Source organism: Solanum tuberosum, unplaced genomic scaffold, assembly GCF_000226075.1.
Source record: "Solanum tuberosum cultivar DM 1-3 516 R44 unplaced genomic scaffold, SolTub_3.0 scf00462, whole genome shotgun sequence".
Taxonomy (NCBI): domain Eukaryota; kingdom Viridiplantae; phylum Streptophyta; class Magnoliopsida; order Solanales; family Solanaceae; genus Solanum; species Solanum tuberosum.
In genome coordinates this window covers 277,608-296,265 of record NW_006239385.1, presented here as the reverse complement: position 1 = coordinate 296,265, position 18,658 = coordinate 277,608, and the positions used below count along the sequence as shown (strand labels likewise).

Genomic DNA, 18,658 nt, shown 5'->3' with positions numbered 1-18,658 from the left:
TATATATAAATCTAAATCTTTTCTTTCCCTCCGCAAAACCACAATTGATATCTATTTTCTTTTTTTTTCTTTTTTTTTCTTTTCTTTTGTTTTGTTTTTCTTTTGTATGTCTATTACAGGTTGTAAATGACGATTACAAGAAAAATAGAGAATTATGTTGAAGAAAATCAAAATATGAGAGAAGAAAATAAGATCATAAGTAGTTTGTATCATAATATTTTTATACTTACAAATGATGATGAAGAAGGAGGAGGATGTTGCAATGATGAAAATCCCTCTACTTATGTATTTGGTTGTGAGGATGAAAATAACAATAATGACACACAAATTACCATGGAAAATGCTATCTATTGGGAATCACAAGAAGCCTTGCTTAAGGTATGTTTATATTATCAACTTTTATAAATATCATTTATGTTTATGAATTTGCATTACTTTCATCCGTCATAACAATATTTGAATCATCATGTGGTTTGTTGTTTTTCTCTTAATAATTAGGTCATTCTTTAAAAAGAAAATTCCCCTTTTGCTCTCAAATAATGCAAAGATGATTTTTGAATATCCACTTTTGCAAAGGCTTTTCACCAAAAGCAATTTGATTTTGATCATGAAAACATAGGTCCTATTTCTTTCCAAATTTTGTTATATTTGAAGGGGGCAAAAACATACTCCCTTTTTATTCCGTTTTAAGAAATAAATCTTTATAAATTCTAACTTTCCATATTTTTTTTATATCAAATCAAAATCAGACAAAAAGATTAAAACGAAATCTGTAAGAAATTTCGAGCTCTTTAATTTATTTTTTCTCTGCCAAAGAACAAATACCTCTTTTCATCTTTTGATTGGGACAAAAATACAATTGAATCATTTCACAGGTCTCAATTTTTCTTCAAATAAATAGATGAAGAATTATTATCTCACACAGTGATAAGTCAAATTAGAGGAATTGTTTCTCAACAAAATTGCTTTAAACAAAAAGATCTCCTTTTTATTTGTTAACTACCATTCTCCTATTAAATATATTCTTTCTGTTCCAAAATAAGCATCACATTAGCAAAAAAAATTATTCCAAAAATAAATGTTATATTAAGGATTCAAGATAAAAGTTAATATATTTTTTCAACTATAACCTTACACTTGATCTTTTCTTAGTAATGTTCAACTGTCAAGAAATATTCATTAATTAAATAATGATAGTTTAATAAACTACACATTATATTTATTGATTTTTTAATATTTTGGGAGGAAGAAAGTAATAAAATTCAACAATATTAAAGCATGTGTCGTGTGGTGCAATATTCATAAAGTATAATTTATTGCAATTCGTTTGACACTAGGGTGTGTTTGATACGCACAGGAGGTTTTTTTTTAAAATAATAATAATAATCATGATTTAGTAAAATATTTTTTTCTAGAGAAAGAATTTTTAAATAAAGTTGAAAAAAAAATTCAAAGAAATTTTATATTAAAGTATTTTTAAAATAATATTATCTGTTTATTTATCAAACATCGTAAAAAAAAAAGTAAGAAATTTAGTTTTTGTTTAGGAAAATATTTTCTTTTCCTACCAAAGACATCATATGGTTGTTTTTTAAGGACACATGAATATCTTTTATGGAAGGCAATAATTTGAGAGATGGATCTGTTGATCACTCTAGCATATATTTAGTGTGCCCACAATAGAATGGTTAAGGATTTCGGGCTTTATTACGATAATTGTTAACCACTCTTTTAGTCACTATAAATTAAGTCCCACTAATATAGTTTGTAGGGTCATGATTTTCCAAAAGGCATAATACTTATCGTGTGTTCTTAACTTGGTATTATTTGAGATTTATGTTTTGTCACGATCCAAAAATAGACATGATGACACTTGTCTATTTCCATAAAAAAAAGTCGGCCTTAACCAAGCGAAATGAAAGAAAAAGTGAAAAAGAAACAAGAACAGGATAAAAACGGAAAACTTATATTTCTATTATAACCCCAAAACCTGATTGTCACGTGTACATGCCACTAATACATAAAGTGCGGAATGAAAAATAAGTACAAGTCTCAATGCCTTTTTTCCCCAAATAGAACAAAGCATAACGTAAAGGAAACAGAGGGCCCGCGCGGGATGATAAACAACTACCTCATCTTCAACAAGCCTCGAAAATGGGAGAAGAAGAAGAGCAATCACACGGTATCGGGCTCGCAACCTACACAAGTGTAGAAGCAAGGAGTGAATACCAAACAATACGATACTTAGCAAGCAACCTGATAAACAAAGCAAAACTAGCTAGAAAACGAAGACTGATTTCATCCCAACCGAACCTCCTCAAACTACAATCTGCATAGAAATCAGTCTAACCTAACAGTGCTACAATACACAGTTCACAAGGCTCAACCACATAGCTCAATAGTCACAATTCAACAACCAACACACATCAAGTATGCCAATCACAAGTAACAACTAGATCAATCACAAGTACAAGTAGATCAAATCAGAATAGCCAACTATTGCTGGAACCATTTTCCTTCGGCACAATATAGCTAGCCGGAATCATTTCCCACCGGTTTTATGTCACATCACTAGCTGGAACCATTTCCCATCAGCTTTATATTTTACTAGCCGAAACTATTTTTTCATCGGCTTTATATCGCATCACTAGTTGAAACCATTTTCCAACGACTTTATATCATATCACTAGCCGAAACCATTTCCATCGACTTTATATCAAATCACTTGCCGAAACTATTTCTCTTCGGTATAATATCACTACCCATAACCATTTGTCATCGATTTTATATCACATGTCTCATCACAGTGTACAACAATCAGAATCTCTTAAGTTTTGATGTTAAAACTCATAAATGATCAAAGGAAAATGAAGTTTTAGGGTCACAAAAGCATAACCAAAAGATTCACCACGAAAAATCTCTCAGAAATTGGCTCCAAGAATTTTACAAAGCTCAAAATGGAAAAAAAAATGGCTTAAGCGGCCATCGGTAAAGCGAACAAGAAGTTCGCTTTTGCAAACCCCGCAAAATTGGAACCTCTCGCAAAAGCGAAGGCTCATTCACTTTTGCGAAATTCGCTTAAGCAAGCAAGTCTTCGCAAAAGTGAAGCCTGTAGACACCAACATAACACATCCAAACACAAATCATCGAATGGACCCTCGGAATTCGTTCAAAATCCCATACACACAAATCATATATGCAAACTGACTATCTTGATGTTCCAGACTCAATGGAACCTTCGAAACACGAATCTGAGGTCTCCTTGACCCGACATCCATGAAAGTCACAAAAAACTAGCATAACGCCTAAGAAGGCCAAAATAAGCTCGGGACCTCTAAAAATTCAATCAAGACCTCACTTAAGCCTAAAATCATCCCCAAATCCAAAGAAATTCTTGGAATTCCAATCCGAGCATCCGAACCCCCAATGTTGACCAAGGTCAACTCAAAGGCTAAAATTTCACAAATTTCTAACTTATGACCTTAAATCCTCAAAAAGATTTTGAATCTGAAACAGACAACTGTCTTAGATCAATTTTCATATTTCGGGAATGCTGGAATCGGCGGAATTCTATTCCAATAATACTGAAATCTCCAAACGACACCGAAAAACACTTTTTAACAAATTTAGTTTTTCAAACTCAAATCTTACAAAATTCACAACTTTATACTCAAGGTTCGAAACCGGCTTTCAAAACTCAAACATAAATAACTTTGGATCAATACCGAGAGGGTCAATATGGTAATTTTATGACAATTTCCAAAAATGACCAACTGGGTCATTACATGTTCTCCAATTTTGGGTGTGCACAAGTAAAAATCTAAACTTGTATGAAGTTGAATAAGTAGACACATGCGTCCTAGTGACATAATACATGGACACCACATAGGATGTCGTGTAAGGTGTGAATTGCCACACAAGATACCAAGTAGGACCGGTGTGTCCGCTTGTTTAACTTTATACAAATTTAAGTTTTTACTTGTGCACACACAAAGTTGGAGGACATAGAAACCAAGTTAATGATATACAGTGTTTATGTATCATCTGTTTTTAACATTTTGAAAAGATTAATTCAATTAAGATTAGAAATTAACATAATTAATGTGCAGGAAATATTGGAGCAATATATGTTGATTGGATCAAAAGTACGAGAAGGGATAACAAGAAGTGTAGAAGTTGCTAGAGATGTGGGAATTACTAATGTTATATGTGAATGCTCAAATGGAAAAGTAGGCAGACCATCATCATGTGCCAAGTGCTTCAGAAGAAGAGTTGTTGAAGAGTTGTGTGAAAAGGGATTCAATGCTAGCCTTTGTACTTCGATATGGAACCACACATCAAAGATGCCTGGAGGGAGACACGAATACATACAAGTTATAGCAAGCACACAGGGAAGAAAGAAGAAGGTTCCGTTGTTGATAGAATTGGAATTCCGAGATGAATTCAAGTTGGCAAAATCGTGCAAAGAATACTCTAAACTCACTACCCTATTGCCTCAGGTTTTTATAGGGAAATCTGAACACTTAAATGCTATCGTTCGGTTGATGTGCGATGCAGCAAAGAGATCAACAGCCCAACAAAGGATCCATTTGGCACCATGGAGGAAGAGGAATTTCATGCAGATGAAATGGTCAGCTTATAATTCTGAAAAAAGATTACTACATCACAATCAAATCACTTTAACTAAACTAACCCAACAACTACTCTTTAGGCCTCCTGCTGCTGCTGCTGCTCTCAAAGTTGCTTAAATTCACTCGTTGCATTAATTTCTCTTCCACAAGTCTAGACTAGCTATTCAATTTCAGATTATGATCAGCTATTATGGTTTGCCAAGTTGTTATGTATTATCTTAGTTTTCACTTTTTCTATGGAACATATATATCTCAAGAGTTATGTACTATCGGCGCGTCTACAAATCAATTACTACAATTTTACTACTTCAAAAACTTAATTATTCAACTTTATGTTTAGTTGTACATGACTCGTAGTTGCATAACCTTTGGTGCTGATCTCGCATTCTTCTGCAATGGCTTTACTATTGACCGGTCACTTTTTGGTGTCTGGTCCTTGTTTTTGGAACCAAATCGGTGACTTGTTATTCAAGTACACGTCACTAATTAATATGATACTGGATCCTAATATCATAACTCAAGTCTGTGTTTTTGGTTCCAAAAACATGGACCATGCACTAGAAAATGACCGTTCAATAGTAAACCCATTGCAGAAGAATGCGAGATCCTAATATCATAACTCAGGTCTGTGTTTTCTCCACGGGTTGCTTGCTGATTTTCCCACGTGTCATTCTCGATTCTTACCACATACATATGTTATCTATATGTATTACTAACATATCTAGAACAATAACTTTGCAGAACTTCGTAAGAAACAATAAAGTTTAAAGTATATTTTCAAAAACAGAAAGTTAAACCCAGTAAAGAAAATATAATCTGCAACAAAACAGAAATAATATTGAAAATAAAAAAAATTGAGTCCGCTAAATGCAGAGTGTGTCTTTAAGAAAATTATTCCCCTCAAGTACCCTATGTTAATGAAATATATCCTCCCACGATATAAGGATCTTACTCACCTGTATATTGGTACAAAAAACCACGATGTCAACGAATCACTCAAAGGCAGTAAAGCACAACTAGAATTTGTTTGTGCAGAATAAGAAGAAGTTCATAAATTATTTTTTCGTAGATAAATAAAAGGAAATGCCTCTATTTATAGACAACAAAGGGTAGTGTGAACAAATGCTTATTGTGCCTTATCGTAAATGTCACAACCCTTTGGAAAAGTCACAACCTTTCGAAAAAGTCATAACCTTTTGGAAAAGTCGCAACTCTTTAAAAAAATCACAACTCTTCATTTTTCATTCACACCTTTTAAAATCCAACATTCCCCCGCATGAATGGGGAATGATACTAAGACAAAGAAATGGACAAGTGTGTACTTTACTAGTCAGAATTAATTGCATCTGGACAAGTAGGTTTCCCTTTGAACTCTCCGCAATGAATATAACACCCCAAAAAATTCTAATTTAAGACCCGAACTATTCTTGAGTTGAATATAAGATCGTACCAAGTGATTCTTAATCGTTCTTAGATTCTAAGGTTAATTCGTTAGCGTGGGAAGGATTCTGGATATCAATTAAGATCACTAGAATCCTCAAACACAAAGTTGAGTTGAAAGTTTCCTTACCGATTAAGTTTTGACCTAAGATTCTACTTAAATCAACTTCAAATAATCATATCTCTCAGCACATAATGAACTAGGTAGCCCATGACCTATCAAATTAAAGGTCTTTGAGTCCTATTTCCAATGCCACCAAATTTGCATCAATCCGAGTTCTAAGTAAAAACTTATGTCTGATTAGCTAGAAACACTCTAACATAGCAGTAGATTTGCGATGGCTTCGCGTTACGGAGTGAATACGGACCTCACTGTCCACTGAAAAAAATCCCAACTTTCAGCTCCTTTTATTTATTTATTTATTTATTTAAGGGTATTTTAGTCCTAAAAACCCATAGGAAGTCATCTAAATTACCCTAAATGTGTGAAAAAACAATTTTCATAATCAAACCCTCTCTTTCACTCCTAAATTTCTACGCTTAAGAACTTCAAGAAATGCTAAGGATAGTGTTCATCTTCCAAGATTTTCCTTCAAGTTTCTTCAAGAACATTGTTCTACCAGGTATGTAAGGCTTCTCACAGTGCTAGACTTGTTCGTCCTCACGCCCTACATCTCAATTTAATCTAGAAATCATTATATTCGAAGGATCCATTTGTAGTTCTTGATATTGAGTTCAATTCTTTAGCAATGGAGGGTTTGATTCGTTAATTTTGTGAATCTTTGGTAAAGTTATGTTTCCAAAGGAATTGTATGAAAGGTCTCATTTATTCGTGTTGGGTTTGAAAATCAAAAAGAGTTTAGGAAAAATTTCTCAATTCTAAACTAATTTGGGGTCCTAATTTAAGCTTGAAAATTCATCGGAGTGTTGGGGAAGGGCCTGGGGCGGCGCACGATGATAGCTTCAAGGTTGAACTTCGGCAGTTCGGGACTTGGGGCGATGCGCCATCAGTGCTCCAAGGTCTGACTTCTGAAGTTCAGGCCCTAGGGCGACATGCCAACATTACACCAAGGATTTCTAGGCTAATTTTTCCTTATTTCATCCGGTACGTGTTCCTTTAAGTTGTGGCCACATTTCCCTTATTTGTATTAGCTCCTATAGGCTTAATTTACCTTTGAAAATTCTGGCATATCCTAACCACATGTCTTAATGCACGTTCAAAACTAAAGTGAGTTTAAGAAAAAAGTTTGAGAGCTTTTATTGAGTTATTATTGAGAATCTTTTTTAACCAACAATGATCTTAAACTAATTTTCTGAGAAAGCAAAGATGAGTTGATTTTGAGTTCTTGAGTTCCTTATTCTTTTTTAAATTATATTCCTAATTATTGAATTGTTATATGTCATGCATTGAGATACTTGAGTTGAGTCGTTCATGTCTATATTTCAGCATAAACCCTATGAATTGAGTATTCTTGAGATGAGTAGTATCGTTGAGTTCTGAGTTCTGAGTTCTTGAGTTAGTGAGTTCCGAGTATTGAATTTTCTATATTGTTATTGAGATCCTGGAGTTGATTCGTTCATGTCTATATTTCAGCATGAACCCATTTTGAGTATGACCTTTCAGAATCTTTTAAAGTCATCATTTGTGTTTAAACAGAATTTTGAGGAAGTAAAGAGGAGTTTGAGAAAGAGTATAAGGGAGTTAAGTATTTCTCTAATGTTTCATTTTTTTCTACATGAAGAAAGAGAGTATTACTTTAACAAAAGAGAAACTTTGCTTTCTAAACGAGTTTATGAGTTCAAGGATATTACAGAGCAGTTACTTCTTTTAAGAGGATAGTTTGAGGAATTATCTTAAACTAGAGAAAGAGTATGTTTTATACATTTGAGAATGCGTATATATATTATTAGGAGTAGTATTGAGAACCGATATGAGGATGAGTTCAAACAACTCAAAATCCTCATAAATCATTTATGTCAACATGGGTAAAGGATCATACTTTTTAGATGAATCTTTAATGTCTTCGGGTAGAGCTTAGTGGATCCACTTAGTTGAGGTGTTCTATACCCCGACAAGGTATAGGACAATTTTGGCAGTGCGGACGAGATTCTATATCATTACGTAGCTCATAGTGATGGTTGTCGGTCAGAGAATCTCCCAAATAGACTTAAAAGTATATTTTTATTATATCACTTAATATGTTGAGTTCAGAGATGAGTAAGTATTTTGTTTAGTCTTAATGATTTCACTTCTTCAATTCTTTCAATTCAGTTGAGTATATATCTATATCTATTGCAGTCTTTCTTCCAGTTATTTGTTATGCAATTATATTACATACTCGTAAATTCAATGTACTGATATCATTCGACCTGCATCTTTTAATGATCCAGATACAGATTCTTAGGATCATCAACAAGAGTCTGTTGAGATCACTTCATCTACTCGTCAACTTTTGAGTAAGAACTCCTTGCTTCTGGAGGACTCCAGTTTTATGAGTTGTTAGTAGTAGTTACCTTGAGGAGTCATGGGTCTTATCCCGACACTCATCTTTGTATAGTAGAGGCTCCATAGATAGAAAATTTTGGAGAGTCTTTTCATTTCAGATGTTTTATTTAAAACTTATGTTTCATACTCAGTATATTCAACGAAGTTTTGAAATTCAGTAAACTATTTTTAAACGTTTCTTTCAATTAGATATTTATGTATGCTTTAGTTAGTCTTCCGCTTATAGTCAGCTAGGATGAGGGTTCGCTTGGGGGCCAGCAATGGTTCTTGAGTGCCGACCACGTCCAAGGTGTAGGCTTGGGGTGTGACAATGAACATATGTTGGATATACTTGGTCAATCGGTAGATCTGATAGCTTTGAACTGTCAAGCATTGGTGTATACCTAGACAATCATATGTTTTTATATAGTCAATTGTGCAAATTCCACAAGAGAGTAGTTTTCTAATGGTATTATGTCTACGTCTTATATAATGAGACTTTTCGCTATACATCATGATTCATATCCTACCAATTGCATCTTGAGTATCAGAGTGTATGCCTAATGGTGCCAAAGGTTTGAACCAAAAAAGAATATCTGCCAAGAAATTCCATAGTTATTCAACTTCTTCACTACTTTATCTAGAGCGATAAACTCAGATCTCATTGTAGAACGAGTGATACATGTCTTTTTGGAAAATTTTCAGGAGACTACTTCTCCATCAAGAGTAAATACATACCAACTCATGAATTTTACTTCATTTTACCCAGTGATCCAATTTGAATCATTATATCCTTTTGATATTGCTGAAAATTTTGTTATAATACAAAACATAGTTTTGAATAATTTTAATTACCCAAAACTATTTTCATTGTTATCCAATAAGTTTAATTGGGATTACTCGTGGTTTACTAATAACACATACTATATCTAATAAAGTGCAATTCATGATATTCATCTACTTTCTAATACTCTTGCATAATTCAATTGTAAATTACTTACATCTTCATTCTTTTGAAGTGCAAAGCTTATATCTATTAGAGTCTTGATAGTATTGATGTTCAAATAATTGAACTTGTCAAGTATCTTTTCAATGTAATAAAATTGTTACAATGCTAAACCTTGTGGAGTTCTAAGGATTCTTAGACCTAAGATCACATCAGCAACTTCAAGGTCTATCATAACAAAGTTTCTTTCTAGCATACACTTAGTAGAATTTATGTCAGAAGTGTCTCAACTGATGATCAACATGTCATCAACATATAAACTAATAAAGACCTTGTGATTTAGAGTGTCTTTTATGTAAACACATTTATCACATTCATTAATCTTAAATCCAATTTCCAATATGGTTTGGTTAAACTTCACATGCCATTGTTGGGGTGGTTGTTTAAGCATAAAATGACTTAACAAGTTTGCACACTTTCAATCCATCGGGTTGTTCTCATGTAAATCTCTTCCTTCAATTATCCATTTAAGAAAGTTGTTTTCACATCCATTTGATGAATTTGAAGGCTATACCGTAGTTAGTGCAATTAATATTTAAATGGATGTAATTCTAGTTACTAATGAGTATGTGCAAAATAATCAAGGCACTATTTTTGTCAAAAGCCTTGACGACAAGTCTTCCTTCATATTTCTCAATAATTCCATCAACTTCCATTTTACTTTTGACAATCTACTTTGAACCCAAATATTTATTTTCTGGAGGAAGATCAACCAATTCCTAAGTATGATTGATCAAGACTGAATCAATCTCACTATTGACAACCATTTTTCAAAAAGATGAGTTTGTAGAAAACATAACTTCTTTGAATGTATGATGCTCATTTTCGAGAAGAATTGTAACACAATCAGATTTGAAGGAAGTAGATATCTCTTGACGTTTACTACACCTTGGAATCTCTTTATTAAGTACATTCTCCTTTGATTCTTCTCAAGTTTGTTTAAACCCCTCACTAGACAACTCAAGTCTAATTTTATACGGATATATGTGTTCAAAAAATCCAGTATTGTCTGATTCCATTATCATATTGTTATGAATTTTTTGATGTTCAAACTTATGAACAAAAAAATTGACATGATCTACTGTTTGTAGAATATTCAATAAAAACATAGTTCACCCTGTTAGGTCCTATTCTGATCCTTCTGGAGATAGAAATTTAGACTTTGGCTAGACACCATCACACTTTAAAATATTTCAATTTGAATTTTCTTCCTTTCTATTTTTCATATGGAATAGAGTGTTTCTTTCTATGAGGTACTCTATTGAGTATTCGATTTACTGTAAGGATAGCTTCCTCCAAAAGTTGTGTGGTAAACATGAACTAATAAGTTATAAGTCATTCATCATTTCCTTCAAAGTTCAAATTTTCCTTTCCACAATTAAATTAGATTGAGGGGAGCAGGGGGAATAGTTTGATGGATGATTTCATTTTTTCAAATATATTTTTGCAAAACAAGATTCATTCTCTCCACCCCTATCACCTCTTATCAATTTTGTCTTTTTATTCAACTAATTTTCAACTTTGATTTATATTGCCTAAATTCTTCTATTGTTTAATCATTATCATTCAGAAAATAGACATACCTATATCTAGTGCAATCGTCAATAAAGATTATAAAATATTTTTCCCACCATGAGATGGTGTTGACTTTATATTACAAATGTTAGTATGAATTAATTCAAAGGGATTGAAATTCCTTTCAATAAATTTATAAGGATGCTTATCATAGTTAGATTCAACACAAACTTAATATTTTGATTTATTGCACTCAAAGTTAGACAAAACTTCTAAGTTGATCAGTTTTCAAAAAGTTTTGTAATTGACATGTATCAAGCATTCATGCCATAAATAATTTGACTCAAACAAGTAAGAAGAAGCATAAATATGGAATTTGAAAAGACCCTCCATGAGGTAACCTTTTTCTACAAATATTTTATTTTAAAGCTCTTTATCCAGCTCGCGGTTAGTGCTATCTAGATTAGCTTGCAACATTATTGGTGAGTACTCATCTCCTCGATGACACCACTTATGTTGTCTTTTCAGACATTACTTTCAATTTTTATTTTTGTTAAAGTTAGCTAGGACTTTTCCAAGCAACTCTCTATGATTAAAGGCTTTTAGACAGACGGTTAGATTTTCGCTTATGTTTCTTATGTGAAGATTCTTCAATTGATATGATAGCTATTGAGACTTGATTCCACTTGTTGGTTATTCTGTTTATGTATGCTTTCTTAGTGTTATGATATGTCATGTCGTTAGCTTGGGGTCACTTGTGGCTCTAGCCACCATGTCAAGTCTAGGGGTAGTTTTGGGTTGTGACACTAAGTAGTGGATGCACATTTGATAAATATGTTATGTACCATGGAAAGGTATAGGGAAGTCCTCCCAAAGAGAATTATACGTTGGGAAACATGAGCTCACATGATGTATGTTGGTTGTAAAAAAGTCCTCCAGTAAAAATACTATTAATTCTATACACTTAAATTATCATCATGACTTATCAGATATAAAAGCTTAACTCTATTTTCAGATTAAGGCTGTTGAAACTGATTTACCTTTGTAAATATGAAAACAAATTCTCAAATGATATTCATATACTGATTTTACGATGTCTTTCACATATTTCAAAATACATTTATGATTATTGAAAACTTATCAAATACATATTACATGTTGTTGTCAGACCCCGAGGCTACCCCCGGGATGCGGACGCGGGACCTAGGATACCCCAAGCTAACCCTAAGTTGGCATATCATAAGCAAACTGAATGTTCTAAATCAATAAAACTGATGCGGAAGCTAAATCATGAAATGATGGGGAATACCCATTTCTATCTAAATAAATAATCTGAGAAGAGTTTAATAACAACTGAAGATGAAACTCAAAACTAAAATTGAAACTAACTATGTCTGAATATAGCCTCTAACTGACTAGAAGTGTTGGGACATGCCCCAGCTAAATCTAGCAAACTTGAAACTAAAACTAAAACAAAGAAAGATAATCATGTCACTCGTCCTCAAATAATGAAGACTCACCATTGATGCTGCTGAACTGAAGATCGGGAATCGATCTATGCGTGATCAGGAAGCTGAGAACCTGGACCTATATCATGAGAAGATGTAGCGCAGAGTATGCGTCAGTCCTTGAAAGGTACTGAACATGCATGATAGAATAAAGCTGAATAATAACATAAATGAACAAAGCAATAAAGCAATGATATAATCTGAACTGAATGTAAAATACTGAAATATACTGAATACTGAGCTAACTGAATGCAATGACCAAGTACATGATATGCTGAGTATGAATACTGAACTATAACTGATAACCTGGTCAATGCAATAGATTCTGACTGAATTGTGGGAGCTACTAACAACCGACATAAAACCACATGAGCTAAATATGGAGTCTGATGTATACGCCCCATCGAGAGGATCTAATATACCCTGCCAGAGGTATAAAGGCATGACTGGCGTAGGAAGCTGAGAACCTGGACCTATATCATGAGAAGATGTAGCGCAGAGTATGCGTCAGTCCTTGAAAGGTACTGAACATGCATGATAGAATAAAGCTAGAATAATAACATAAAATAGAACAAAGCAATAAAGCAATGATATAATCTGAACTGAATGTAAAATACTGAAATATACTGAATACTGAGCTAACTGAATGCAATGACCAAGTACATGATATGCTGAGTATGAATACTGAACTATAACTGATAACCTGGTCAATGCAATAGATTCTGACTGAAGTGTGGGAGCTACTAACAACCGACATAAAACCACATGAGCTAAATATGGAGTCTGAATGTATACGCCCCATCGAGAGGATCTAATATACCCTGCCAGAGGTATAAAGGCATGACTGGCGTGATAACTAAAATGATGCCCACGGAGGGGACTTACAACCTACGAGGCACGTAGTTCTGGGACTATGAGGGTACGTTGGAACCCTAGTCCACTCGGTATTAAGCTACACCCAATTGATAGTGAAATTAACACATTATGACTGAATTCTGTAAAACATAGATAGCTCGATATTTTGACATGCAAACTCTGAGAATGCAATAATCATATCTGATAATATGACATTCGTAAATTGAAGCATGTATATAACTGAAATAGATGGCTTAGCATGTGTAATTCACAAACTAAAGGAAGTACATAGCTAGGGTTCTGAATCTCATGCAAGAAACTGAGTAACAACATGATAATCTGATTTGGATCATTCTAACATCTAAAACCCAACAATTTCTAACATTCAAGAAACCCTAGGTCTAGATAATATCAAGGGAATCAAGATTTTGACTGAATTCTAGGGACCTAATGGGAGAAAGGAACCCACTAGTGAAATCCCACATACCTGGTGACAAATTTCACGGAGAAATTTATCGATTTCGTGGCTGGAACTGATGGAATCTTATTGCATTCTTGAACTAGGGCTCTTGACCTCTTTCTCCTTTTATGCTCTAATTTTTCTAAGTTTTGATGAATGATCTTACTTAGGTAAGTTCTAGCTATGTTTCTAGGCTAAAACTGACCAAAACTACGTAGTTTAGGGGTTAAAAAACGTAGTTTAGGGATCCAACGCATAGGGAAAATACCAAACGACCTTTGAATTAAAATTTGTCGGGGACCACTGATGGATGGAACCGACGGTCCATGCTATTCAACCGTCGCTTGGCGACTGGGAGCTAAAACTGAGGGTCTGACCTACGGCCTTAGACTACAGATCGTGGTCTGACTTACGATCTGTAGGTCCTGGCGTGGGTCTACCCTTAGCCAATTTTCTGAGGCTTCTGGGGGATGGGTCGCAGGTGGCCATCCACGGACCACCAGCACAGGCTGTGGGTCACCCTACGGTCCGTGGATGGCAACTGTGGGTTGCACCTGCAACTCTGAAATCTTCATTAAGGTCTATTTTTGAATATGGGGTGTTACACTATCTCCCCCTTGGGAACATTCGTCCTCGAATGAAGACTAAACTAGCTGAAATGGAGAGAAGGTTTGGCAAACCCTAGCACAAAATACTAAAACTAATTTCCGTCTGTGGATGAAATGTTGTGCTAAGATTAACCTGAGTACCAAGACCTTTCTGAAAAGACTACCAGTGAGTTTCACAGAAGGGAGGTTAGCGAGATCCCAACTCTGAGGAAAGAAAAGAAGCTCGACCATGAAAAGGCAAGTCGAGTTTCACCACATATGTGTGGTACCCAGCTCGAGAGGTAAACTGAGGACCTCTATCTAAGATGATAGATAAAGGAACCCCATGTAACCTGACTATCTCATTAATGTAAAGGTTGGCGTAGTCCTCCGCCAGAAAGCACGCAGACTTAGTAACTCTATCAACAATCACCCAAATAGAGTCATGTTGTCTGCGAGTATGAGGTAAACCTGTAATGAAGTCCATGTTGATCACTTCCCACTTCCATATAGGAATTTGATCTTTTGAGTCATACCCCTTGGTTTCTGATGTTCTACCTTCGCTTGCTGACAATTGGGGCACTTAGCCACAAAATCTACTATATCCATCTTCATGCCATTCCACCAAAAGACTTCCCACAGATCACGGTACATCTTAGTGGCGCCTGGATGAATAGAATACCTGGAGTTATGGGCTTCTGCCAGAATCTGTTGTCTCAACTCACCCACCTTAGGAACACATAATCGACCCTGATAGCGAAGCACACCATCTCCCCCTTGGGAGAATACCTCAACTCTCTGCTGATGGACTACACCCTTTAATTAAAGTAATATCGGATCACTTTCTTGCTTTTCCTTAACCTCTGCTACTAATGAAGATTCTGATCCATTCTGAATTGTTACCCTACCATCTGATATGCTCGTAAGACGAACTCCTAAGCGAGAAATTCTGTGAACATCCTTTGCTAATTCTTTTCTTTCCTTCTCAACATGTGCTACACTACCCATAGATAGTCTACTAAGGGCATCTGCTACTACATTGGCCTTACCAAGATAGTAATACACATTAATGATCCTTGAGTTGGGTGAACACATACTGGAGGAACACATACTGGAGGCTTTTATGGTCTGTGAACACATCTATGTGAACACCATACAAGTAATGTCTCCAAATCTTAAGTGCAAACACCACTGCTGCAAGCTTGAGGTCATAAGTCGAATAGTTCTTCTCATGCACCTTAAGTTGTCTAGAAGCATACACTATAACCTTACCTCGTTGCATCAACACACAACCTAGGCCAACCCTGGATGCATCACAATAGATTACATAACCGTCTGAACCCTCTGGTAGAGTCAAAACAGGAGTTGTAGTCAACCTAGTTTTCAATTCTGCAAATCTTTTCTCACAATCATCTGACCATTGAAAATTGACCTTTTTCTGAGTCAACTTAGTCAATGGAGAGGCTATGGATGAAAGCCCTTCCACAAACCTTCTGTAATAACCCGCTAGACCCAAGAAACTTTTGATATCTGTAGGAGAGGTAGGTCTGGGCCATTGTTTCACTGCTTCTATTTTCTGAGAATCCACTTGGATCCCTTAGTTGGATACTATATGCCCAAGGAAAGAAATTGATTGTATCCAAAACTCATATTTGCTAAATTTAGCAAACAACTGGCGATCTTTAAGAGTTTGCCGGATAACCCTCAAATGAGTCGCATGTTTTTTCCCATTCCTAGAGTAAATAAGGATATCATCAATAAAGATGGTAACGAACAAGTCCAAGTACTTCTTGAACACCCTGTTCATCAAATCCATGAAAGCTACATGAGCATTGGTTAGTCCAAATGACATAACTTCAAATTCATAATGACCATACCGAGTTCTAAAGGTTGTTTTCGAAATGTCACTATCTCTGACTCTGAGTTGATGATAACTGGATCTGAGGTCTATCTTTGAGAAATGACTAGCACCCTGAAGTTGGTCAAACAAGTCATCAATCCTGGGAATAGGGTACTTATTCTTGATTGTGACTTTGTTCAACTGTCGATAGTCAATACACATTCTAAGAGAACAATCTTTCTTCTTCACGAACAACATTGGTGCACCCCATGGGGAAATACTGGGTCTGATGAAGCCCTTATCTAGAAGCTCTTTCAAGTGCTCTTTCAATTCCTTAAGCTCAGCTGGAGCCATTCTGTAAGGAGGAATAGAAATAGGCTGGGTATCTAGAAGGAGATCAATTCCAAAGTCTATTTCCCTTTCGGGAGGAACTCTGGGAAGATCTTCTGGGAACACTTCTGGGAACTCATTAACTATTGGAACTGACTCAAGAGTTGGGGTTTCAGAGCTTGAATCCTTAACCTGAACTAGATGATAGATATACCCCTTGGAAAACATCTTTCTGGCCTTAAGGTAAGAAATGAATCGACCCATAGGCGCTAAGTTGCTACCCTTCCATTCTAAGATTAGTTCGTCTGGAAACTAGAAACAAATGATCCTAGTTCTACAATCGACTGAGGCATAACAGGAATGTAACAAATCCATTCTTAGAATGAGATCAAAGTCTATTATTTCTAACTCTACAAGATCTGCTGATGTGACTTTCTGAGAGACTATGACAGGGAAATTTTTATATAATCTGAACTGAATGTAAAATACTAAAATATACTGAATACTGAGCTAACTGAATGCAATGACCAAGTAAATGATATGCTGAGTCTGAACACTGAACTATAACTGATAACCTGGTCAATGTAATAGATTCTGACTGAACTGTTAGAGCTACTAATAACCGACATAAAACCACATGAGCTAAATGTGGAGTCTGATGTATAAGCCCCATCGAGAGGACCCAATATACCCTGCCAGAGGTATAAAGACATGACTGGCATGATTACTAAAATGATGCCACGGAGGGAACTTACAACCTACGGGGTACGTAGTTCTGGGACTATGAGGGTACGCTGGAACCCTAGTCCACTCGATATTAAGCTACTCCCAATTGATAGTGAAATTAACACATTATGACTAAATTCTATAAAACATAGATAGCTCGATGTTCTGATATGCAAACTCTAAGAATGCAACAATTCTATTTGATAATATGACATTCGTAAACTAAAGCATGTATATAAATAAAATACCTGGCCTAGCATGTGTAATTCATGAACTAAAGGAACTACATAGCTAGGGTTCTGAATTTCATGCAAGAAACTGACCAGCAACATGAAAATCTAATATGGATCATTCTAATAGCTAAAACCCAATAATTTCTAACATTCAAGAAACCTGAGGTCTAGATAATATCAAGGGAATTAACATTCTGATTGAATTCTAGGGACCTAATGGGCGAAAGGAACCCACTAGTGAAATACCACATACCTGGTGACGAATTTTACAGAGAAATCTATCAATTTCTGGGTTCGAACTAATGGAATCTTGTTGCGTTCTTGAACTAGGGTTCTTGACCTTTTTCTCCTCTTACACTCTAATATTTTTAAGTTTTGATGAATGATCTGACTTAGGTAAGTTCTAGTTATGTTTCTAGGCTAAAATTGACAAAAACTACGTAGTTTAGGGGTTAAACGATGTAGTTTAGGGATCCAACGCATAAGTAAAAGACCAAACGACCCCTGACTTAAAAATTGTCGGGGGCCACCGACGGTCCGTGCTAGTCAACCGTCACTTGGCGACTGGGAGCTGAAACTGAGGGTCTGACCTACGGCCCTGGACCACAGACCATGGTCTGACTTACGGTCTGTAGGTCCTGGCGTGGGTCTACCCTTAGCCAATTTTCTGAGGCTTCTAGGGATGGGTCGCAGGTGGCCATCCACGGACCACCAGCATGGGCCGTGGGTCACACAACGGTCCATGGGTGGCAACCGTGGGTTGTAACTGTAACTCTGAAATCTGCATTAAGGTATATTTTCGGATACGGGGTGTGACAGTTGCCATCCGAAATGATTGTGTTTAGTGTCACCTTATATACTCAGTACATTCCACATACTGACTGCATACTTTTCTATGTGTTTTATCCTATTATGATGTAGATTTAGGCATTAGCTCTCACACTCATGGCTATTCAAGTTGCAACATTTTCAGTTTACAATTGTTGAGTCATTCTCAATTGGGGGCTTTATAGAGTAGTCAGTAGTTAGATTTTACTTTAAT

At 35.4% G+C, this 18,658-nt stretch overlaps 1 protein-coding gene across 1 annotated transcript; it reads left to right on the top strand.

Moving 5' to 3' along the window:
• The first annotated feature begins 44 nt into the window (after positions 1-44).
• Positions 45-4,900, top strand: LOC102578510 (uncharacterized). The gene is made up of 2 exons (XM_006363795.2): positions 45-378; positions 4,110-4,900. The coding sequence occupies exons 1-2, from the start codon at positions 127-129 to the stop codon at positions 4,746-4,748; spliced, it is 891 nt and encodes a 296-aa protein (XP_006363857.2). The 5' UTR covers positions 45-126; the 3' UTR covers positions 4,749-4,900.
• Positions 4,901-18,658: the final 13,758 nt, after the last annotated feature.

What these genes read in the sequence shown, in the direction of transcription:
- LOC102578510 (XM_006363795.2), top strand. Translation starts at nt 127, where the DNA reads ATGACGATTACAAGAAAAATAGAGAATTATGTTGAAGAAAATCAAAAT. An exon ending in CACAAGAAGCCTTGCTTAAG is followed by an intron (nt 379 to 4,109) that starts GTATGTTTATAT and finishes ATTAATGTGCAG; the next exon opens with GAAATATTGGAGCAATATAT.